Here is a 24,419-nt window from a genome sequence, read left to right as displayed (position 1 = left end):
TTTTAAGAGCCAACCACTTTATGTTATAAGAGTATCCTCACTTTATATGCTGGAATAATAACCAGTTTGTCTGTGTGTTAATGGTCTAGTGCGGTCTAGTGCCACTCACAAATACTTAATGACACAACAGTCTAGACATAAATATATTTATGACAAAATTAATAAATATAACCACAGCCTAAAGGTGGTTGCACACTGCTGCGTTTTTCGTTGCGAAATGCGTTTTTCAGGGCAAGGAGAGAGAGAGAGATAGAGAGAGCAAGGGACAGAGTGGTGCGCGAAACGGGCAGCAGTGTGCAAACTTGACTGACATAACGTGAGGTTGATTTTTTTATTCACGCTCTCCGAAATTCACTCCGATATTCGGCCCGAAAAACGCAGCAGTGTGCAACCAGCTTAACTCCTATATGGCCATTCCTCTCACTTTAGCTATAGAGCTTGTAAACCCACCCACCTCCTTTATGACCTAATTTTGTTAATTCATAAATCACTATTAGATTCTCTATTGTCCTGACTAGTATGTGTTGGTTCAACTTCAAATTCAACATTGATATTGAATAGTACCCTATAGTACCATTGTTATAGTTCAGAACATTATTATACATAGTAACCCTGATCCACCTCAAATAAGCGAGACAAGAATTCCGTATTAATACTTAATTATTGATGAATTGTTATAACTTTATTTAGGTTATGTCTGTGACAATACAAACGTTTAAACTTGAGAGTCGAAAGAAATGCTATGGCAGAGGGTGTATTAGGCATGTAGCCTATGTATTCAGCAACACCAAATGTACATTGACAAGAATATGAATTGGTGCGATACGTTTAAAAAATAAATGATTATGATATAGAGGACTTGACTAGCAATACCGGTATTACAAGGGGGTGATGTAACCTCGCCTACCAGGCTTTCTCCCGGGAGAGAGACTGGTGTTCGTTCACAACAGACCGTTTGGTTTCCGCCTAAAGCGCGGAAACCACTAGAAGAAGCGGCGTCGCTTTGATTTGGTTCCCACCGTTTGTTTCCCCAATCCCTATTAAAATGCTCGAGTAGCCTAGTGTGGTCTTGCCGGTCGCTAAAAGTTGGACTAAAACATGCATATACCAAACTAATTTTTCAAAAGCAAAACTACTCCGCATCGAGGAGTTTATTAGGTAGGCCCTAAAAGTATGTCCTTGAGCGCAGGGGAATTATTTTGGGTTAAAACTGTTTCCGGTGGATATTTCCGGCGAAATTGTAGTCCTTGAGTACTACAAAACATGACGTTTTGTGGTTTCCGCTCCAGACCGGTTACAAACCCGAAAAGTGAAGTGATCCCAGACTAGGGGTGATGTGACCAAAATGAACAAGAGGGGAGGTGCGTGTGTGTGATGGGGGAGGGGTATGGCAGTTTGCCTGTCCTCCCTTACGTCCTCAGAACACAGATAAAAAGGCATGGCTCAGCGCTCTGGAATCATTCACTTCTGAATCTTCATCTCAACTGAAGCTGCAAAATGAGTGGGCGTGGAAAAGGCGGAAAGGGACTGGGAAAAGGAGGCGCCAAGCGGCACCGCAAGGTTCTCCGTGATAACATCCAGGGAATCACCAAGCCCGCTATCCGCCGTCTGGCTCGCCGTGGCGGTGTGAAGCGTATCTCCGGTCTGATCTACGAGGAGACCCGCGGTGTCCTCAAGGTCTTCCTGGAGAACGTGATCCGTGATGCCGTCACCTACACCGAGCACGCCAAGAGAAAGACCGTGACTGCCATGGATGTTGTCTATGCTCTGAAGAGACAGGGACGCACTCTGTACGGCTTCGGAGGTTAATAATGCTGACTTGATCTACCAACAAACAACCCAAAAGGCTCTTTTAAGAGCCACCCACACGTTATGTAACGAGTTTATTCCCACCTTTGTGCATAACCACAGCTTTTATACTGTACATGTTAATATCAGATAAAAAAAACAAAATGAACTCACTGTGCTGATAAAGAAACACAATGTTGTAATTCCACACGTACGACCAGACAGAAACGTCTATTCGCACAAATTAAACCTTGCTTTGCTTAAACACATTTAAGCAGCACGGGACTTAAATTGTAGCCTTGCAATGCAAACCATCCTTGATCTAAGACGTAACCTGTCTTTAGTTGTGGAATAAGTTATGATTTGAATATTAACATGAAATAGAACTGCTGCTAATGCACATAAGCCCATTTTCCACAGGCCCGACACCACACCACACCGCCCACTTATGCCAGGTTTTCCACTCCATGGACCTGGGTAGAGTGGTGTGAAGTTGGTACTAAACGTGGTATTAAAAAGTATCCACTCTAGAGTAGGTCTGAGCTAGGCCAAACAGGGCCAAACACTTCATAATGATCACTCACTGACTTTTCATTTATAGATAATAGATTCTATAGTGTTATAACCACAATTATAATCTATTATAGTGTATTATAATCACAGTTATAATCCATTATAGTGTATTATAATTTAGAATAGTTGTAATACTAATTTATATTGTATTATAATCACAGTTAAAAGGGTCAATTTGTTTCTCACCGATAGGGGTACTTTTGTGTAATGGAAAATGTAGATATTTTTATGTAGTGCGGTGTGGTGTGGTGTGGTGTAGCAGTCGAAAAGGGGCTTATTTTGTTTTTCTAAGCCCAGAAGAGCGGAATCACATTTACTTAATTAACTATTTATTATATTATAGTAATTTATAGACTAATTTTGGGAATAATGCCATTGTCTCAATGAATGGACAGACTGAAATAGTCTATACCTTTTGTTAGTCAAGAAAGCACTGTTTCCTTTGGGGACCTTTATGGACATTAAAATATACATTTACCCTAAGTGCATATTTAGCCGCTCAAAATATTACAGGGACAATAGAGCGCACGAGCGGGAGAAATCATACAGAAATAAAGACACCGCCCTCTTTGTGGGAGGATCAGCCAATCATATGCTGGGAGTCACACAACTACATTGGCATTGGCTGTGTATAAATAATGGTGCAACTGCGCTCTCTCGTCACATTCTTCACTGCTTGTCACTGATAGAATACTGCCAGGATGCCCGAAGTTGCCAAGCCAGCGCCCAAGAAGGGCTCCAAGAAAGCCGTCAGCAAGACCGCCGCCAAGGGCGGCAAGAAGCGCAGAAAGTCCAGGAAGGAGAGCTATGCCATCTACGTGTACAAGGTCCTGAAGCAGGTCCACCCTGACACCGGTATCTCCTCTAAAGCCATGGGCATCATGAACTCCTTCGTCAACGACATCTTTGAGCGCATCGCCGGTGAAGCCTCTCGTCTGGCTCACTACAACAAGCGCTCCACCATCTCCTCCAGGGAGATCCAGACCGCCGTCCGCCTGCTGCTCCCCGGTGAGCTGGCCAAGCACGCCGTGTCTGAGGGCACCAAGGCTGTCACCAAGTACACCAGCTCCAAGTAAACTCAATATTCTACTCCCAAACCAACGGTCCTTTTAAGGACCACCCATCTTTTCCAACAAAGAGTTGATCCAAATGCGAAAATCATTATCAGCTATTGTGATTACAGAGACTACAATCAAGACATGGCAAATTAAGTAACGCTGGCTACTAGTTTACAAAGACAAACATGGCATAACAGTCCTTACAGTAGCATCCATAAACTTAATGGGTGCATCGCTATAATTATGCTTGTAATGTATATTCACATTTGTCATTTGAGATGCGTGTCCTTGCCTCATGTTTTTATTTTGGCAGCCAAGTATGTTATGAAGTGTAGATAAAAATGTTTTACTAGAAGTATTAGTTGTCATGCGTGAAACGACCCACAGAACTAATAATCGAACAGATTGATTAAAGTGTTTAAGTTGTAAAATATATTACTTTTTAAATAAACTTTATTGAACATTTTGCAGGTTTTACAATCATTTTAAGCAGTCAAAGAAGCCATGAATACAGTCGTACATTACAGTAATTACACAATTATAATATAAGGACATTACTCTTCTCTTTTTTTGTTTAACACTCACCTTTTTCCCCCAAAGCAAAAACGCATATAAATACAAGAACATAGAAATATAGTGTACCTACTACTATTTATATTCTGTCATGGTTATAAGCTCATGTAGAATATGACCAGTAACATTGCAGTACAGTGCGTAGTTCACAATTGTAATAAGGTATTGTATTATTTAGCCTATATTTTCTCCTCAGAGGCTATTAGAAGCAACTCTTTGTTGAATTAGTGGGTGGCTCTTAAAAGAGCCTTTGTGGGGTTTATTCAGAAGAATTAAGCAGGTTTATTTCTTGGCGGCTTTCTCGGTCTTCTTGGGCAGCAGGACAGCCTGGATGTTGGGCAGCACGCCGCCCTGAGCGATGGTCACTCCGCCCAGCAGTTTGTTGAGCTCCTCGTCGTTGCGGACGGCCAGCTGGAGGTGACGGGGGATGATACGAGTCTTCTTGTTGTCACGGGCAGCGTTTCCAGCCAACTCCAGGATCTCAGCAGTCAGGTATTCGAGGACGGCCGCCAGATAGACGGGTGCGCCGGCACCGACACGCTGGGCATAGTTGCCTTTACGCAGCAGCCTGTGGACACGACCAACGGGGAACTGGAGCCCAGCACGAGATGAGCGAGTCTTAGCCTTCGCCCTGGCCTTTCCGCCTGTCTTACCTCGTCCGCTCATTTTGTAGGTTTATTTCTGGAGTATTCGCTCAAAGAAATGTGATGGAGGAGAGGAATACGAGCCTTTTTATAAGTTTGACTTTGTAACACACTATTATGTGATTGGTCGGAGATACTCTGTGTGCGCCCCACCAATCACTACTAGTGGCGTGATCGGCTCCTCCCAGTCTAAACTCTGGTTCCGCCCAAACAAGGAGGTTCCTGACCACAGACCAATCAGAGAAAGACGGCGTCTCAGCGCCGCTGAAATAAAAAGGACGAGTTTGGGCTCATCTTTATCACAACTTCTCTGTTCAAGCAGCAGATAGCAAAATGGCCAGAACCAAGCAGACCGCCCGTAAGTCCACCGGAGGCAAAGCCCCCAGGAAGCAGCTCGCTACCAAGGCAGCTCGTAAGAGCGCGCCGGCAACCGGTGGAGTGAAGAAGCCTCACCGTTACCGCCCTGGTACTGTGGCTCTGAGGGAGATCCGTCGCTACCAGAAATCCACCGAGCTGCTGATCCGCAAGCTGCCCTTCCAGCGCCTGGTGAGGGAGATCGCCCAGGACTTCAAGACCGACCTGCGCTTCCAGAGCTCCGCCGTCATGGCTCTGCAGGAGTCGGCCGAGGCTTATCTGGTCGGTCTGTTTGAAGACACCAACCTGTGCGCCATCCACGCCAAGAGGGTGACCATCATGCCCAAAGACATCCAGCTGGCCCGTCGTATCCGTGGAGAACGTGCATAAACTATCCGTCACTGACCGAACCCCAAAACGGCTCTTTTAAGAGCCACCAAATGTTTCTGTAGAAGACATTATTTCCTGTAAACGGTCTTTACATATAAGTAAGCCAACGATAGACATTTATTGAAACTAAAATATCAATAAGCTTATAATGCAAAAACTGCAATAGCAATATTTTATAACGTTAAATCAGGAGAAATTACAAGCTGACGTAATTCATATTTGTATACACAGTAGGCTACTTTATGTCCTCGTTCTAAGAATTATGCCGCAGTAGCTGTAAATGAATCAAATAGAATATTGGCTTGGCAGACACTTCATGAACAACCGTTTGATTTAGGCTACCAGTGACCACACAAGCCCGGGAATCTGAGAACAAAAGGCTTTGTCACAGGCAGGCAATGGGCGGTTATTTGCACTTTTCAAAAAAAGGGAAGGAGTTGAGATGTTCTAAAGCGGTTTCCCAAACACTGGGTCGGGACCCATTTGAAGCCAGAGTAAAAATATATGAAATATGGATCATTTTACTTTTAGAAATTATAAACAAATATGGATTTGACAAATGTTCAAACAAACAAACAAACAAACAAACACATACGTAATAATAATAATAACTGAAAATAGTCGATCTACAAGCTCTCAAGACGGCGCTAAGCGACACATTGTGAGCATGTAGATCTGCTAATTTGGGTCCTGGACGAATCTCTAATTTATCTTTTTGGTCACAGGCTAAAACGTTTGGGAATTATACTGTTATAATGAAAGAAAACAGGTTAGATGTGTCAACAATTCCTACTCTGAGTGGAGTAAAATAGCATGAGGCATGTCTTAGCATGTAGGCATAGATAGAGAGAACCCACTAAATAACATTATGGACCATGACCAGACTTTACAGTAAAAGCTGATGTAATGTCTTTCTGAAAGTGCATAATGACCCTTACATGTCCACTTTCAGAGTTAAACTAACGTCTGGTTTTATTGTGTTGCTGTTATGGGGCCATATACGGACTATAGCCTACTCTGTTATTTAATTATATGTTATAACACTGTTACTTATTTATATATTGTGAAAATAAAATGTAATGTCACAATTATACCACTAGAGGTCACCGCCTGCTTATGGACACCTTGGCTTATATGTTAATGCATTCAAATAGCATAGTAGTTCATAAAGGAGAAAACGCGTTTAATCTAGACCAGTCTAAAACCAACTTTTGGGTAACTAGATGACATGATTATTATCCCTATAATATAGTTGTTACAGGAATGTAATAATAATATGTGTGTATGTATGTGGGGGTTGGACGAGATACTTTGAAGAACGAAGTAATTGGATTAAATTAGGCTATTAAAATAAACACTGTAGACCCCCTCAACCCCACTTTCACTTTGAGAAGCCACTGATAGACATGTTGATTAGATTTTACACCAAAACATTTAAATACGTGTGATTGTGAATGATTCGGAGCTTGAGTATATATCACCTTGCCGATATTTAAGAAACATCTAAAACGATATCTGATTTCATCTGTGTTATCTTACCTAATGTAATAACTCTAATAACACAGAGTCAAAACCAACAAAGGGTCAAACTCCTTTTTCTGCTATACCAACAAAATGTGGAAAGCCTTACCGAAGGCCATAAAGGAGTGTGGATCACTAGCATCCTTTAAAATGGCCCTGAGTCAAATAAAGTAATATATAATATAATAAGTGATTATCTATATGGAGGTCTGGTAGTGTTTAGAGACCAGTCCTTAGAACAAAGTAAAACACTCATAAAGTGCCTAAATAGCGGCCTTGTCACCGGGTATATCAGAGATGTAATGTGGTTAACCGTGCATGGCCGACTCCCCGTCAGAGGGGTTTTAAAATGGGCCTGCAATACCACAGAATGCCCGGTTCCAGACTGTAAAGAGTTTGAGACAATATATCACTTATTGATTGACTGCCCCAGGTCAAGACTTGTCTGGAGCCAAATGTTTGACATGGGAGTCAAGGTGCCCTGCCACAGAGACACTTTATACGCCAATTTTATCTGTGAAAAAGAGAATTTTGATTTATTTTGGCTGTGTATATGTGTTACGATTTATAAAATATGGAAAACAAGATGTAAGATGTCAACGGACAACATCTTTGTGGACTCTGCCACTGTCTTGAGGCAAATAAAAACTGAACTAAGAAAACGAAAAACAATGGACTTGAAAAGAAACCCCCCAAAACTAAATTGGTCAGTAATTACTTTATAATGTTGCTTTATTCTTTCAAATGTAATGTTATCTTATTTTTCAAATGTAATCCTTAAGCACTGATATTTATTTGCTATGTTTTTTTCTCTTACTGTTGAAATGTTTTTTTTTTTTTTTGTTATGGGATATTTTGAATGATTTGTAACTTATGAAATTTATTTTTGAATTTCTCCTCTATTGTTATTTAATGTCCAGTGAAAAGTATTCCTGAAATTGCTCCTTTATAATACCCAGTTTGTAAAATGTATTTTTGAAATGCTCCTATTATGTAAAGTTTTGAAATGACCTGTAACTTATGTGCAAAATTCAATAAAATACTTTGAAAACTTAAAATTGCCCTGAAAAACCACTTACAGGCAGCAGCCGTTCGCAACTGGTAAAAAAAACTAACCTAGCCCAACCCTACCCTCCCCTGCCCCTTCTTTGTATATACTTACTGTTTGTTTTGAATTACTGGTTTCCCTTTTTTTTTCTCTCTCTCTTTATTTTTATTTACATATATCTACTGCATAGTACTACTGTGTTCTATTCGTCTGTCATTCAATGTTATATGAGATACTTTAATGGTTTCCTGTGGAAATAAGCTTAGTCTTTTCATGGCTCTCCTTTTAGTAGGTATTTTAGTAGACCTTGTACCAGTGAACTGTACCGTCATGAAACTGTACCTTTTCCTATGCAAACTTCTAATAAAGTCTTCAATGAATCAAACATTGTGACACCACCGGTGACACACAGTGTGTGACGTGCAGAGATCACCTATGTTTGTACATTGTTGACATAATCTAGGCCCAATCGGCCAACAAAGGGAGGCCAGGTTGAAAGAATCTAGATCTACAACTACATCTAAACTTAATGAGCCAATTTGTGATCAGCATGCAAAATGATTTGAATTCACTCAGACATTCAGCTCGATCCTGCGGGGGAGGGAGGGGAGGGTGTTGAACACATCAAGATGCTTCACACCAAAACCAGCAGAGCAGATACTAGATATTCATAGTCCTGGAATGAGGCACTTCTGTACAAACCAAGAGTATAAGCGTTTTGGTGTAAATCAAATCAGCATACCAGTGGCTTCTCAAAGGTGGTGAGGGTTGAGGGGATAAAAAATAGGCCTATATTAATAATTGTAATCAAAGTTTGTGATACCCACTTGTGCACTGTGCTAGTGTGTTGCATATGTAACTCTGAGAGGGTTGAATTGTGGGAGATGTGATATATTTTCCAGTCATGTTCAGATTTGTAGGACTCATGCGAGTCTTTGAGTCAATCGTTTTCGTGCAAATCAAATCAGCATACATTCCTCTGTGTTAATTTGTTGCATATGTAACGACAAAAGAGACTAAAGCCATGGCACCTGTTTACACTGTGAAGAAGGAAAAAAAGAAAAGAAAAAAAGAGAGAAACAATTATTGTAATATCTGTCCATTTTTATATTTTGTCTATTTATACTCTTTTGTAATTAATATTTAAAGGCCGATTTTGGCTTTGATATGTAAAAAATCACACCTGTGTGAAATGAGCGGTGGTTTACCCCCTAGATCTATGAATTCTGTCACCCCCCCCCAGGCTAGTCTCAACAGCACCCTCTTACCCACCAACCCCCCCCCTCCCCCCTTCCCCCCTGTGTGTGTGTGTGTGTGTGTGTGTGTGTGTGTGTGTGTGTGTGTGTGTGTGTGTGTGTGTGTGTGTGTGCCTGGCCTGGCCTGAAAACAGTGCCCCTCCCTTAACATGTGTGGTCATAAAAGGTACTGTAGGCTACATACGGACGCACCCACCCACACGTACGTCTACACACACGGCCACGTATAGGAGCGGCGTGACCACCGCTCAAAAAGGGGAGGTAAAAAGGAGGGGGGGGGGGAGTAATGCCCTTACATACATTCCTTGGAGAAGATTGAAGGACTGAACAGAGAGATATTGACCCTTTCACGCACAATCAGAGCCGTGGAGGAGGAGCTGAGAGCTGAAGACATCTCATTCCTACAGAACTACAAGGCCACGGTGGAAAGACTCCAGCGCCCCGCGTCCCCGTCCACACAACAGGACCCTCATCTGATCTCAGGGGCAATGCTAGATGTGGCAAAGCACCTGAGCAACTTGACCTTCAGAGTCTGGAACAAGATGAAGGACATGATCTCCTATCATCCTGTCATCCTGAACCCCAACACTGCCCATCCAACACAGAAGGTGTCTGATGATATGACCAGTGTGAGCTGTGCATGCGACGTAGATGACCCGTCAAGGTCATCTAGGGCAGAGATTCCATGAACCTCTCTTTGTCACGGGTTCTGAGGGCTTTGACTCAGGGACTCGCAGCTGGGATGTTGAGGTTGGACACGGTACAGACTGGGAGGTGGGTGTGTTAGCAGATGATGATGACAATCTGTGTTGGAATATGGGTTTCAATGGTCATATGTACACTCTCAATTCGCCAGACGTATTCAGCTCTCTCCCACTCCCACAGAGGCAGATACACCATAGGATCAGAGTCCACCTGGACTGGAACAGAGGAAAGCTGTCATTCTCTGATGCCGACACTAACAAACACCTTCACACCTTCACACACACTTTCACTAACATGCTCTATCCATTCGTTTACAACTTCGATAGTACTATCCCTCTGAAAATGTTGCCAGGGAAAGTCACTGTAACTGGAACATGATGATGATGTCAAATATATATTTGCACATACGGAATGTGAAATGTGTCTCTGCATTAACTATTAGGAGCAGTGGATGCTATTAAAGGAGTAGTACACCCACTCAATGACTTGTTTCTCTATTGATTACTCATACCATGGAGACATGAGTTCAATCATATCATATCTGTTCGTTTTTTGTCGCATTCCTAAGACAGGAATTTGATTATAGTAAATGTACCCCCATTGATTCCGGATGGGGACCCAAGTCTCCAAGGTGTTAGTAATCAATAATCATTTTGGGGGTGAACTCCTCCTTCAATCCAGCGCCCGGGCAGCAGCTACTGTAGGGGTTAAGAGTCTTTGCTCAGGGACATTTTGACACAATGAGTCATTCAAAGGGGAAATTACTGTATGACAATGAGGATAACGTGTCTTGTAGAGGAACACTGATCTGTATGTCCATGTCCATACAATGATGATGCCATGTTGTTATGATCCATGGCTGTTGGGTTGATGATAATGATGCATCTGTTTTATGTTTTATGTTGAAAAATAAAAATTGGTTTTGATTTCATTTGGCTGCTGTTAAGTGTCTACTTTTAATCTAGTTTGGGCCACTTTCTTACAAAAATAGTGAAACAAACTCTCAATGCATCGTTATGGCATTCATGTGTAGGTCAGCTATTTGCAATTTGGCATAATGGCAAAGTCTGTTAGTGGTTAATGTAAATAAATCACAGTAAAACTACAATACTAAAACACTTCCATGTTTTAATTTAAATCACACAAAAAGCATGGTTCCTATCAAGCTCTGGTGCGTGTGTGTTTGTGCACATGTGCGACTTTATATTAAAATATATAATCTTTATTAATGGTATCACAATATAAAACTATAGCAGTAATAGGACGTGGCAATAATAAGAATCTCAACTACAGTGCATTAATCACAATTACAAATACAAACAATAAGACTCGAGACAGATGGAACTTTACAATAAGTCAAACTTCACCCTAACAAACCCCTTTCTAAATACATAGCAAAACTAAAAGCAGTGACCACGGATGATCACCACCTGTAATGGCACAGAAATAAACATAATAAACATCACAGCACAATGACCATTCATGAACCCTCATTATCATACATTACGAAGCGCATGCATATGAATTAGCCACGGACTCACCGAGACACAACAGCTGACTGACGCACACTCGAAACTCAACGTGGCTTCACGCTTCGTGTGCTGTGCACTAGACAGAACCACAAACATGTTGTCCCATTTAGTTACTCAGAATAACAGTACATATCGTTACCATAACCCAGTAGTCACACACAGCCATATAACAAAACAGAGACTTACATTTCAGTAAATGAATTGACACCCCGGCGTTACGACACGCCACCATGGGACACGGCACGCTGTGTTTTACACACAGCTCACAGACGCCGTCTCTCCCGTCCCTGTTTCGGCTGGCTGCTTTTCTCCCTATAGAATACGACGCAATCAACATGTCAAACTAGACGAAAGATGACAGACAACCTACACGTCTTTTAGCGATAGTGCAGGAGTAAACTGCAATTACAACTCACCAGCGTAATATCAAATCCGCACGCATTCGAGACGTGTGTCCCTCGAGAAATGTTTGTTGCTGCCGCCTCTCACGGAAGTGTGTTCCAACTGTCCCCTGGCTGCGCTGAAATTCGCGCTGCCGCCAGGAGCCCACCCACAATACTCGTCATCAACCCCAATGTACCCTGACCCGGCCACACTTTAAGTAAGTGTTTTGTAGTAAATCTAATCAGCATGTCTATCAGTGGCTTCTCAAAGTGAAGGTTGGGGGTTGAGGGGGTCTCCAGCATGGGCAAAGTTCAGAATGTATTCAAACTAGAGGGTCACGCGCTCCCATCTACAAAAAAAAAAAAAAATGTGGCGGATGGGATGTACATACATGAAGATTATGTTAATGTGATCGGGACTCGTGCCTAAGTGATGGAATGTACTGGAATGTGGACAGTAGTGCTATTGACTATGCAAACGTGAGTACATCATTTGTTTAGCTAACTGTTAGCCTGGTGTTGACTTTACGTCTGCACGTATGGCGCTGGTGTGACGTGAGGACGTCGGCACGTGTGCCACGTGATCAGTCCTAGCCAATTGGAGTGCTGCATTTGGTCGTGAGTCACAAACTGACAAAAACCGCTGGCTGCAGTTCTTAAATGTAATATAGGATAATTGTAATCAAATTACTTTGTTTATAAAACATATCGGGCCCAATTTTGAACCAGGTCTTATGCCTCAACTGCTTTACCTTTTTTTCACTATTTTGAAAAACATTTTTAAATACTTCAAATGCTGATCTACATCTGCACGTTGTGCACTTGCAGATCAGCTATTTGAAATATTTAAAAAACAAAAACAAAATAGTAAAAAAAGGCAAAGAAGTTAAGGCATAAGGCATAAGACCTGGTTCAAAATAGGGCCCATCTTGTCTTAACACAAGAGAAAGGGAGAGATGGAGGAGATTTGATCAATTGCCCAATCATTTCAGTATTGTATCATAATTTTGAGTTGGTCTTTTACCCTGGTAACCCCACTGCACGTGTGTGTGTGTGTGTGTGTGTGTGTGCGCGCGCGCACGCGTGCCTGATATGTGTGAGATTATGTTTTATTTTATTTTCAACTTCTGTTTATATCTTGGTGTTATTGTAATGATGACAAAAATGTGTTTCTGTTAAATGCAATTACCCCACCGGTAGCACTTTACAATAAGGTGCCCTAATAAAGACTTATTAACAGTTAATAAGATACTTAATAACTGTTTATTAACTCTTATAAAAATGTTATTAAACCCTAATAAACACATTATAAACTGCATAATATGAATCTTATAAACAATGAATAAACTACTTATAAGATAAGATACTTATTAACCTTAATATATACTTAATACATCTTAATAAAAGATTAATAAGAACGTTGTAAAAACGTAATAAAACATTTTATACGATGCTTAATTAAACACAATATCAAGTCAATATTAAGTCATCTATAAACCTTATTATATCTTTATACATGTTAATAAATGAATAATAAGAAAGTCAAAAAACCTTAATTAACACTTAATAAACTATATGAAAAGGTACCTTATTAACCTTACTAAATAGATTTCTTAATAACATTGAAACAGTGCCTTATTAACATTAACATTAATACAATCTTTATTGAGCATTCATTACCACGTTAATTAGGCATTTTGTGGGTACCTGTTGTAAAGTAGGAACATGTCTTATAAACATCAACAAATCCTTAATAAAGTGTGTTATTAACATTGAAACAGTTTTATTAACTTCAACAAATCATTAACAGTTCTGCTGCCAGATTTATTATGAATTTATTGGGGCTGGTGCCAGCAAAAAGCAGCTTACCTTTGCGATGTTATAGAAAAAGAGCTATTCATTATTTAAAAAACAATATTGGACCTATTATATGTGTACTTTAGCCTAGCTGGCGGCAGTGGGCAGCCTTAAGCAAAGATGTGAATTGGGCCGCTCCGCTTGCCGTCGTTCAGAGCATAAAAATGCATAATCTAGATCAGGTCCACAGAGAACAGCCAGGAAGTGAATTGGACATCATTGATGTTTACGCGTGGTGGACATTTGAAACCAGCATTACGGGAGATGTTTTTACTGTAGACACCCGCGCGACCCCTCATCAGCTTACAGTCATCAGACAAGGTAAAAGAACGAGCGTTCGTATTGGCAACGAGCTGGGTTGAACATTGGGGCGAACGGGACCGGAACGTCCGAATCGGTAAAACAGTTAATAAGACATGTTCCCACTTTACAACAGGTACCCACAAAATGCCTAATTAACGTGTTAATGGATGCCTAATTAAGATGGTTTATTAACCTGTATTAAAATATAATAAGGTTTATTGGTTACTTATAAGTTGTTAATTAACCCTTTTCATTTAGGTGTTAATTAAGGTTTTTTGACTTTCTTATTATTCATTTATTAACATGTATAAACATATAATACGTTCTTATTAATCTTTTATTAAGATGTATTAAGTATATATTAAGGTTAATAAGTATCTTATAAGTAGTTTATTCATTGTTTATAAGATTAATATTATACAGTTTATAATGTGTTTATTAGGGTTTAATAACGTTTTTATAAGAGTTAATAAACAGTTATTAAGTATCTTATTAACTGTTAATAAGTCTTTATTAGGGCACCTTATTGTAAAGTGCTACCAATGGGGTAACCTCCATTGTAAACTGTACACGCACGCACGTGTGAACGCACGCACGCACAGTGTCCCTGCTCTCTTCCATTGTCACTACTGTAGGCAGTTTTTCTTTTTTGTTTTCTGTTTTTTCTGCACAGCAGTTCGGTCAACTATAGGCTATGTAAAATGTGCTTTGTAAATAACGTTTTATAATAAAGTTAATACACTTTGCTATTTTCTTTCCTTCAGTTCTTTTTCTATTTACCATAATGAACACTTGCTATAAGCAGAATTATAATGCATTGTACTCACATTGGCAGGGGCGGCCCTAGGAATCTGGAGGCCCGTTTCAAGAGCTATTGATGATTGATTTTGTTTTGAGGGCATTCTATAATCTACGATCCTGCCTATCAGATACGCTACTTTGAAATGTTCACTAGGGCATACGCTTTTTCTATTATTATGACTTTCTTTTTTCTTCACAGCATATGGCGTATATCCCTGTATCAGGTAGAACACAGCACTGGTAGACATTAAAGGAGTAGTTCACCCCCAACATGACTTTTTTTCTATTAATTACTCATGCCATGGAGAGTAGAGTTCAATAATATTTTTTTGTTTTTGTCACATTCATAAGACAAAAATGTGATAACAATAAATTTCCCCCCATTGATTCCGGATGGTGACCCGTTTCGAAACGGGTCACCATCCGGAATCAATTGGGGAAAATTTACTCAAATCAAATTGTTGTCTTATAGGAATGTGACAAAAACCAAAAAATATTATTGAACTCTACTCTCCATGCATTAATAGAAAAAAGTAATTTTGGGGGTGAACTACTCCTTTAAGGTGTTGTCGGGTGGAAACCTTGTGTGTCCAAAAACATTCATTATGTATTCATCATTTTAACAGGCACGCACAAGATAGGGCATGCATGCAGTAATTCGGCTTTAATGAAACATTAAGAGTGAAAATAGCCAATCTACAAGCACACAATGCCTCGCACCACGATGCATTGTTTGCTTGTAGATCTGCTATTTTCTCTACTTTTGTGCGACACTATCGTATGATGAAGTAGCCTAGGTTTCCAGGTTTGCTTCAGAACATATTTACTATGATTTACCGATTTACTATTCTATTTGCTTACTAGCGATTGAATCAGAATTGCAGAAACAGGCGGGTTTACGAGACTACATTATGAGTCCACTTGTACTATAGTGGTTCTCAAATGTTTTATCTGAGAGGGTTACAAACCTTTTATGGTCATTCAGGGCTATCTCTTTATGTGTTTCTGGTATATTATTGTCTTATCATTTTATATGTCTGTGGCAAAAAATAGAATTTTAACAAAAATATAGTAAGCGTGATTGTTGGGTTGTTTGATTTTGGCCAGCAACTTTTAGTTTAGGCTTGTGTGCGATTGTGAACTGCTTTGAAATAAATGTAACTTGCGAATGGACAAGTCCTTTCAACCGAAAGTGCTTTTGTGGTTTCACTGTTCTGTAGGACTTGCTGATATCTTTGTCTGAGCTTGTTAATTTGCCTCAAATGCAGGTGCAGCACGTTAGGGAGATGAAAAGAGGAAGCACAATAATTGTATTTTTGTCCAGAGGGCAATGTATTTGTCACGAAGAGGCTCTGTGCGCTTCTCATCTTTAGAAAGTCCACACCCGCAACTATATATAATTATAGGACTGTGACAAGGCTAAAGGCTACTAGGTAAACTTGTGTCGATAGTACGGAAAATTAGTACTGATACGGTTTGAAATACAGATTTGAGTTGACAAAAATCGATATAATTTATATTATAGTTATATCTAACCTATAAAACGGAATTATATTTGACAATTGCTTCAACTTTTGTACAAGATTTTGTCCAAAACCCACACAAATAGGGAGGGATACATTCAGCTATATTTTCGTCCATATAGGCCTACCCTTTATTCGCTATAAACTTCTTTCTCTTTTGTTTTACTATTTTGAAAAACATTTCTAAATACTTCAAATAGACGAAAATGCTTTTCTAAATAGTACAAAAAAGAAAGGCAAAGATGTTTAGGGATAAGGACAAAATTTGCCCATTGTCTGGAGTCAGGATGTATGTGTAGCAAACCCGGTCTGGTGGAGAATTGGAAAAGTTCTGAAAAGTGCAATTTTCTCTATTTTTTTCCATTCTTGAATGGTGCCATACGCTTATATGTTCAAATCTGAAAGGTTTTCGTAAACATTTGCAGCCCTCATATCCTTGTGACTTAGATCTCTCTGAATAGGCTACCTGTCATTAACATCAACACATGCTGGGAAAATAAAGGCTTTTTACTCTTTTTAACTTTGAGTTCCCGGATCTCCCATGTTTTATCTGCATTGTATAGTTTCAATATTATTTATTTTTGGATACTATACTGTTTCGACTGATATGATGATCGGTTCTTGGTTTACGTATGATCCCAAATTAGTGTATGCATTTGATGTATATGCATTAACTCGTGTATACCTTGCTTACTGTATTAGAGTGCCATGCTAAATGCCTAAATTGTAAATTGCATTTGTGGTTTGAAAGTTAGCTTTTAGCTGTAAACATCTTGGCATGATGTATGTGTGAAAGACGGGTGCTTTACTTGAGCAGTGTGGTTTTGACACTTCTGTGTACTAGGAAGAGCCAAAGTGAAGGGACCAAAGTGACTCTATGTACCCTGAAATTGTGGTCTTGTGTTGGCCACATAAGCATTATTATTATTATAATTATTATTACCCTTATTATTATTTTTTTTTGTCCAACAGCATGTCATAGGATCCCAAACACTAGTTTGGGGTATCAGTGGCCTTTTGGGACACAAATGACATTGTAGCCAACGTCTTTGACTTCATTACCCAAGAGTCCCTGCAAGGCGCAAGCATGTCCAACCAGGATGCCCTGTGATTGGCCAGTCGTGCTTCGACTGGCATGTTTGCCTTGGCAAATGACAGGATGAAACGCTTTGCCCTATACTGTAATACTGTCAAGCTAGCAGGGACCCCCTCTGACTCTATACATTTATGGAAGGATGATTGCTTGAACATGAAACTTTGTAATTTTCTGGCATAATATGCTATAGTTGTTGAACAGTGACATAGTGCTGCTTCAGGTCTTAAAAATGAGTTCAAGTAAGTCTTTGCTCTAAAGATAGATATTCATGTAGGCTACCATACTAACTGCAGTGTTATAACAATGACATATCCTGGTGGATTTAGCCTTAAGTTAGGGATAAAGGCAGAGATGAAAGATTAACATGAAAAGGCAATGTTGTGTGTGTTCAGCTAGACTTGGACTCAATCCTATAGCATCTCAGCCTTTTATACGCATATTTGATAAAGAAGCTGATCATGATCTGCTGTTGATCAGAGCACACTTTATAGTTTTATACTTTATATGTTACTTTTTTATAATTGCAGCTGTGCAGGCTGTAAAAAAAATACATATACAACATTAAAATTAAACAGTTGTTTCACAGTGAAATTTTACCACAACTTCTTTATACAGTATGTGCGAACTTTGGACAGTATACATTTTTGACACAATATTGCACTGTTTTGGCCTGCACCCTGATTCTGGATGGAAATCTCAGTCCCCCCCAATGAAACATTGAAAGGGAAGCTAACAGATGGGGCTAATCCTCTCTATGAGAACACGATTTACAGCGAATCAACTACACAACTGAAATTCAAATATGTATTTATTCAAGCAAAACGTATGTATGTATCACTGTAAACAAGTTGCACATCAAGGACACATATCATACACCCAGGCATTTGTATTGGCTCAGGCCGGGCATAGCAGTGGGGGTGGTTTTCTTGCGCCACTAAAACATCTGTAATTTTTTATTTTATTTTTTATCACAGAATTTGGTTTTATGGTCATGATTCACCGGGATCCTGGATGGCTTGATTCTTAAAATAATTCATATAAATATTTATGTAAAACTGGAAAAATGAATGGCAGATTTTTCAGTGGCAGCAGTAACCCATGCCCTATTGATTGTGTTGATGCCAACTAACAGCTGTTTACATTTAGTTGTTAGCCATGGTCCGGTCCATCCAGGCACGCACGTTGGGGATGAAGGTGTAAACACCAGGCTTGTAGTTACTGTCGCAGCCTTCCGCGCCCCAGGAAGTAATACCAAACAGGGTCCAGGCTCCATTCTTCTTACACACCAGGGGCCCACCAGAGTCACCCTGAAACAGCAAGCAATTATACGTTTTTAACCACTTGACCACACCCCCGACCCCCCAGCCAGCGCGCACGGCCAGCAAGGGCCAGCAAGGGCCAGCTGACACTGTGTCCGCTCTGCAAAGCTCATTTCCCAGCCACGAAAACATGTCAAGGACTCACAATATGTACAAGTGCAGCCGCAACTTAATTATAGGACTGTGACAAGGCTAAAGGCTACTAGGTAAACTAGTGTCGATAGTACGGAGAATTAGTACTGATACGGTTTGAAATACAGAATTGAGTTGACAAAAATCGATATAATTTTTATATTATTGCGACCGCAGGTCGCATTTACTACCAAAACCTCCACGGGCTGTCCGTGAGTGAGTCAGTCAGTCAGTCCGTCAGTCACACGTCACACTTTTGTCCTGCTCATATCTCCACAACCGTTGCCCCCATCCATGCCAAACTTTGCACACACACTCCTTACCTGCCAAACTACAACCTCCAAGGACCCCCGGAGCTCCAGGGACCCCCAGGTCCCTGGGCGACCCCCAGGTGTAAAAAATGACCACATGTGCAAAAATGACCAAATGACCACCAACGGGGCTGCTCACAGGGAATTCCTGGGGACCACCCACTCCTGCTGCTCCAGAACGGATGCCCCCCAGTGGTCAGGACCCCCTCCACTGCAGCTCACATAAAATGCCGTAACTCGGGCTAGGAGCGTCCGGGAGAGCCGGGCCCGGTACCTATTCGTCCGCCACGGTACCTATTCTCACATGCCCCTCTTCTAGCGCCACCTTCAGGCCGATTTCTAAAACACATTTTTGGACACTGCTCCTACAGATTTTGCCCTAAAATCACGAAAATCACTACACACTATGTCTACACTCATGTCATCAACATGGATCAGGAAGATTTTGGAAAAACAAATTTTTGCCCTATTTGTGGAGATAAGTGACCTACGGTCGCTTATCTCCCGATTAGGGAGTCTTACTGGTAGTTATATAATATATAACCTATAAAACGGAATTAACATTTGACAATTGCCCACACAAATAGGGAGGGATACATTCAGCTATATTTTTGTCCATAATACCCTTTATTCGCTATAAACTTCTTTCTCTTTTGTTTTACTATTTTGAAAAACATTTCTAAATACTTCAAATAGACGAAAATGCTTTTCAAAATAGTACAAAAAAGAAAGGCAAAGAAGTTTAGGGATAAGGCAAGGACAAAATATGCCCATTGTCTGGAGTCGGGATGTATGTGTGGCAAACCCGGTCTGGTGGAGAATTGGAAAAGTTCTGAAAAGCGCACTTTTCTCTTTATTTTCCGTTCTTGAATGGTGCATGTTCTGCCTTGGTGCCTTGGCAAATGACAGGATGAAACGCTTTGCCCTATACTGTAATACTGTCAAGCTAGCAGGGACCCCCTCTGACTCTATACATTTATGGAAGGATGATTGCTTGAACATGAAACTTCCTTGAACATGAAAGCAATATGTACAAGTGCATGACTTTGGCGCCGCAAGCCACATTACTAACATTTTTTTTTCTTTTCTTTTTTTGTAATTTTGTTACTCACACTGCAGGTGTCAGCTCCACCAGCTCCAGCGCAGAACATCCTGTTGGTGATTTGGCCCCTGTACTTGCTCTTGCACGTCTTGTAGCTGGTGATGGACTGACACACTTGCTGGAGATGGTTAGGACTCCGAGGAGCTGGAAGAAGACACAATTCAAAGGTTAAGTTTGACCTTTGAGTATTGGATGGTTCTGGACAATAACAAATGCATAAGGACCTTTAAACAACCTCGTTAATGATTTAACCATTAACCTGAAGAATAAAATGTAGGCTACTATTTAGAAGGGAGGAGTTCTGTCTGTGACTGCACTCAGGGTTGGGAGACAAGACAATTGTGGTGTTATGCTATGAAAGGATTGTTTTGTAAATTTAAATGAAAGATGAATATCACACAGCCGTCAAGGTAGCCTACTTTATTTGACAGGGGTGATAGTGCATGCACAAATCCACTCTAGCCCATGCAGTCACTGTATTGTTGATTGATGGAAAGAGTGCGTTTTGTTATGCACTCACGTTTGTAGCGGGTCAGGCCCCAGCCAGTGGCCACACACTTGGTGCCAGCATTGATGTTGTTACTAGTCTCAGCCACACACACGGGGGACACATGCCTGTTCATCTGGGCAGGGCGTTGCAGCTTGATCAGTGCGATGTCATAGTCAGTAGTTCGGCGGTTGTAGTTGGGGTGATTGATGACCTATCAGGGAAATTACATCATTTGTTTAATGTGTTGTTGATTAAATGCTCCAATCTGGAGCCATGCAGGAACATGGTTAAAATAATGTTCATTATACCGGTATGTGCCATAATTATGAAACAGATCACCAACCTTTCCAACTCCCATATCCTGGATGTTGTATTTGTTCTTGAGGTTGTGCTGGCCCAGGATTACACGGTTAAATTTGCTGAAAAAGATGGAGAGAGATTTACTTAAAGTACTTTTATGATTCTGATAAAAAAAAAAAAAACACCAAGTGAGTTGTAACAGGTTGCTTGGGGTTTTGTATCCATTATCGTATTTTACTTCTAGTATGTTGAATGAATGTACAGTATTTATTATTGATTATACGTATCCCGCAAGTGTGTATGTGTGTGTGTGCGTGCGTGCGTGCGTGCGTGCGTTCGTGCGTGCGTGCGTGCGTGCATGTGTGTGCATGTGCATTTATCTTGCCTCAGGTCCCGGTTTTGGAAATTCTACTCTATGCGGATTGAATATGCGGATAGAATTCAATATTCTTTTTAGAGGGAGACATTGTCTATACTCTACCTGACCTTGCAGTGGGCAGCAGTCACAACCCAGTCCTTGTTGATCAGTGATCCACCACAGAACTGGATGCCTGAATTGGTCTGAAGTCACATTAAGGTTTCATTTAGCAACAGTAGGATTTCTATTAGTTTCTCAGTAATTCAGCTATTATGAAATGGCACAACATATAGCTTCCCCACCTTAACATTCATCCATCTATTCGCAACACATGAATGCACGGTCATGCACGCATGCACTCACGCATGCACTCACGCACGCATGCACACAAATACACACGCACACAAATACACACAAATACACACAAAATATACTGTATACTGTAGTACAGGGGTGGGCAATTTTTTCTCCATGGGGACACATGAACAACAGAAAATATTGTGGAGGGCCAGGCCAAAAGGCAGTGCTCCCTGTAAGATATGCTCCCCGCAAACTAACCACACGTCTTTACCTCTGACTTCAGTAAATAAATACTTAGCAGTCCAGTTTCTGTTGAAAACCCGGCATTCGGCATTTACTTTTCTTTTTTTTGCCACTTTAGCCATTTTTGTTTGGTAAGGCAGGTCGTTTTGACGTGTGACCAGTCTGACCACCTGCTTGTTATTGAAACAACATCCAATGATCACACACACATGCTGATGTTCGCATTGCGTCCATATGTATACGTGAATAAAAAACTTCAACATAAAAGAAATGCAGCTTTAGTCCATGAATGAGGTAAAATTTGTAAATGTGTTTATTTTGTAATTTGCCATTAACCCTACAAGGGCCGGTCAGAATGAACCAAAGGGCTGCATACGGCCCCCGGGCCGCACAATGCCCAGGTCTGCTGTAGTACGTACCTGCAGGGAGACCTGCCAGGGCCAGGAGTGAGGTACAGCCTCCTCACCGTTGACGATACCTAGTCCATCACTGGGACATTCAGGAACTTTTGGTTTGATGGCAGGAACACCACAGGCTGAAGAATATGTGTGCATGGACACACATACCGGTAGCATAATTGCGTAAGGCACACTTTTTTGTAACGCTGCTGTTACATTGTGCCTTATTGTCTCCACCAGCCGAAGGCTTGGGGGAGAGTATGTTTTCCCCTTCGTCCGTCCGTCCGTCCGTCCGTCCGTCCGTCCGTCCGTCCGTCCGTCCGTGCGTGCGTGCGTGCGTGCGTGCGTGTGTGTGTCCTCGTAGTTTGTGTGCAGCTAATCTCAGTCGCCGTTGGCCCGGTCGCTGCCAAAGTGAGCACACACATTCCCTGGATGCCAATCTAGAACCTCTGCCCCAAATTTTTCAAATGGGCCTCATGGTGGCGCTATAACAGGCCCATTCGTCCTCCGAGTTTGTGTACAGCTAATCTCCGGCGCCGTTGGCCCGGTCGCTGCCAAAATGAGCACACACACTCCCTAGATGCCAATTCAGAACCTCTGCCCCAAATTTTTCAAATGGCCCTCATGGTGGCGCTATAACAGGGCAATTTGTGTGGCCTGGTGGAGACCTGTGCTCAGAAGAGCACTGCTTCTAGTTGCCTATGTCCTCAGCCTCTTAGAATGCTTGTTACATTCCAAAACCACTTTCTTCTCAAGAAAGGCAAAAATGAATGGTGAATCAGCAGTGTAGAGTAGAGAGTAGAGTTAGGCAGAAATATTCTAATAAACAAAAACAAATAATAATAATAAGGTAGATAAAAATATCCAAAATTATAAATGTATTCTTTTTTTTCTCATGATTGCCTAAGTCAACCTAAGTCAGTCCTATTCTCTATAGGACAAGCATTTATAATGTTATATTTTAGATCTGAAATGATAAAATGACAACATCAAAATCATATACATTTTCAAACACTTGAGTAGCCTACAGTGTTTGCTGCTGTACTCACATCTCCCTGTGGTACCATTGTGGACAGTAATTACATCTTCAGCGGAATAATGCAGGTGGACTGTTGATGCCAGAGATGTGCCTGGTGAAAAGATGGAGAGTACCAGTTAAAACTAGTGCTACACTGGTCAAAACCTAAAATGACTCATTTTGGATGTTGTGAAGCTTACACTTAGAGGCTAAATTCTTTACAGCAAATCTGACAAATCTATGAGTCAAGAGCAAGAATCCTTCCCACAGCCAGGATGATAACCAAACTGTAAACCACAATGAATATACCTCAAACACAGGCTACTGTATCTATTATTTGAATCATTATCTCACCAAAAAAAAGCCCTAGGGTGGATAATAAAATAAATAAGGGTAAGGGTAATAATAATAATAATAATATTAATTTGAGCCCATGAAATGTTTTCATACTGTATGTTCTTGTCATCATAGTTGTCTTTGAAGTATGTTGGAGATGCAAAAATGTAAGGAGTTGTTCACTCCAAAGAATTCTACATTTCTTATCAATATTACACACCCAATGAAGCCTTGCATTCATGGACTGTTTGTCTTTGTCATATTACTGAGCCAAAACATTGACAACCGTGTGGCTCGTCAGTAGGACATCGACTTCGCCGGTCATCAAATTATTAGTTGGGAAAGAAAAGTGAATTCAAAGCTTCATGGGGTGTGTAATTGATAGAAACTATTTTTTTTTATTTGTTAAGTACTCATTTAAGTACAGTGCTTAGTTTAAGTATCTTACAAAAAGCAATAACCACATAAATGCCTACATTGTAAATGTTATGTCGCCTGACAAGGATACAGAGTCATACTTTACCTGAGGTCCAAAGCAGAAGGAGCACAAAGGTTATTTGACTCATATCTGTCTGTAGCTGTCAACACAGACACAGTGATATGATGTCTGTAGCTGTCAAAACAGACACACTGATATGATCCTCAGATCTGTGGTCTGTAGTCTGAACTGGACCTACACTGAACAACACTTAGAGCCTTATATCTCT

The 24,419-nt window shown here is 40.7% G+C and overlaps 5 protein-coding genes across 5 annotated transcripts; 3 read left to right on the top strand and 2 right to left on the bottom strand.

Moving 5' to 3' along the window:
• Positions 1–1,497: 1,497 nt before the first annotated feature.
• Positions 1,498–1,809, top strand: LOC308284305 (histone H4; the record flags this gene model as incomplete). The annotated part of the gene is made up of 1 exon (XM_080724882.1): positions 1,498–1,809. One exon carries the CDS (start codon positions 1,498–1,500, stop codon positions 1,807–1,809), a length of 312 nt encoding a protein of 103 aa, XP_080581008.1.
• Positions 1,810–3,062: 1,253 nt separating this feature from the next.
• LOC308284301 (histone H2B-like) lies at positions 3,063–3,437 on the top strand (the record flags this gene model as incomplete). Its single annotated transcript, XM_080724878.1, has 1 exon — positions 3,063–3,437. The coding sequence occupies one exon, from the start codon at positions 3,063–3,065 to the stop codon at positions 3,435–3,437; it is 375 nt and encodes a 124-aa protein (XP_080581004.1).
• Positions 3,438–4,274: 837 nt separating this feature from the next.
• On the bottom strand, positions 4,275–4,658 carry LOC308284296 (histone H2A-like; the record flags this gene model as incomplete). Its single annotated transcript, XM_080724873.1, has 1 exon — positions 4,275–4,658. One exon carries the CDS (start codon positions 4,656–4,658, stop codon positions 4,275–4,277), a length of 384 nt encoding a protein of 127 aa, XP_080580999.1.
• A 311-nt stretch (positions 4,659–4,969) lies between these two features.
• On the top strand, positions 4,970–5,380 carry LOC308284295 (histone H3.2; the record flags this gene model as incomplete). Its single annotated transcript, XM_080724872.1, has 1 exon — positions 4,970–5,380. One exon carries the CDS (start codon positions 4,970–4,972, stop codon positions 5,378–5,380), a length of 411 nt encoding a protein of 136 aa, XP_080580998.1.
• Positions 5,381–18,547: 13,167 nt separating this feature from the next.
• LOC308283027 (chymotrypsin B-like) lies at positions 18,548–22,535 on the bottom strand (the record flags this gene model as incomplete). Its single annotated transcript, XM_080723412.1, has 6 exons — positions 18,548–18,712; positions 20,280–20,413; positions 20,790–20,970; positions 21,103–21,178; positions 21,541–21,620; positions 22,380–22,535. The coding sequence occupies 6 exons, from the start codon at positions 22,533–22,535 to the stop codon at positions 18,548–18,550; spliced, it is 792 nt and encodes a 263-aa protein (XP_080579538.1).
• Positions 22,536–24,419: the final 1,884 nt, after the last annotated feature.

This window comes from Nannobrachium achirus, assembly GCF_963921795.1.
Source record: "Nannobrachium achirus genome assembly, chromosome: 4".
Classification (NCBI taxonomy): domain Eukaryota; kingdom Metazoa; phylum Chordata; class Actinopteri; order Myctophiformes; family Myctophidae; genus Nannobrachium; species Nannobrachium achirus.
This window is presented reverse-complemented; position numbering and strand designations above follow the sequence as displayed.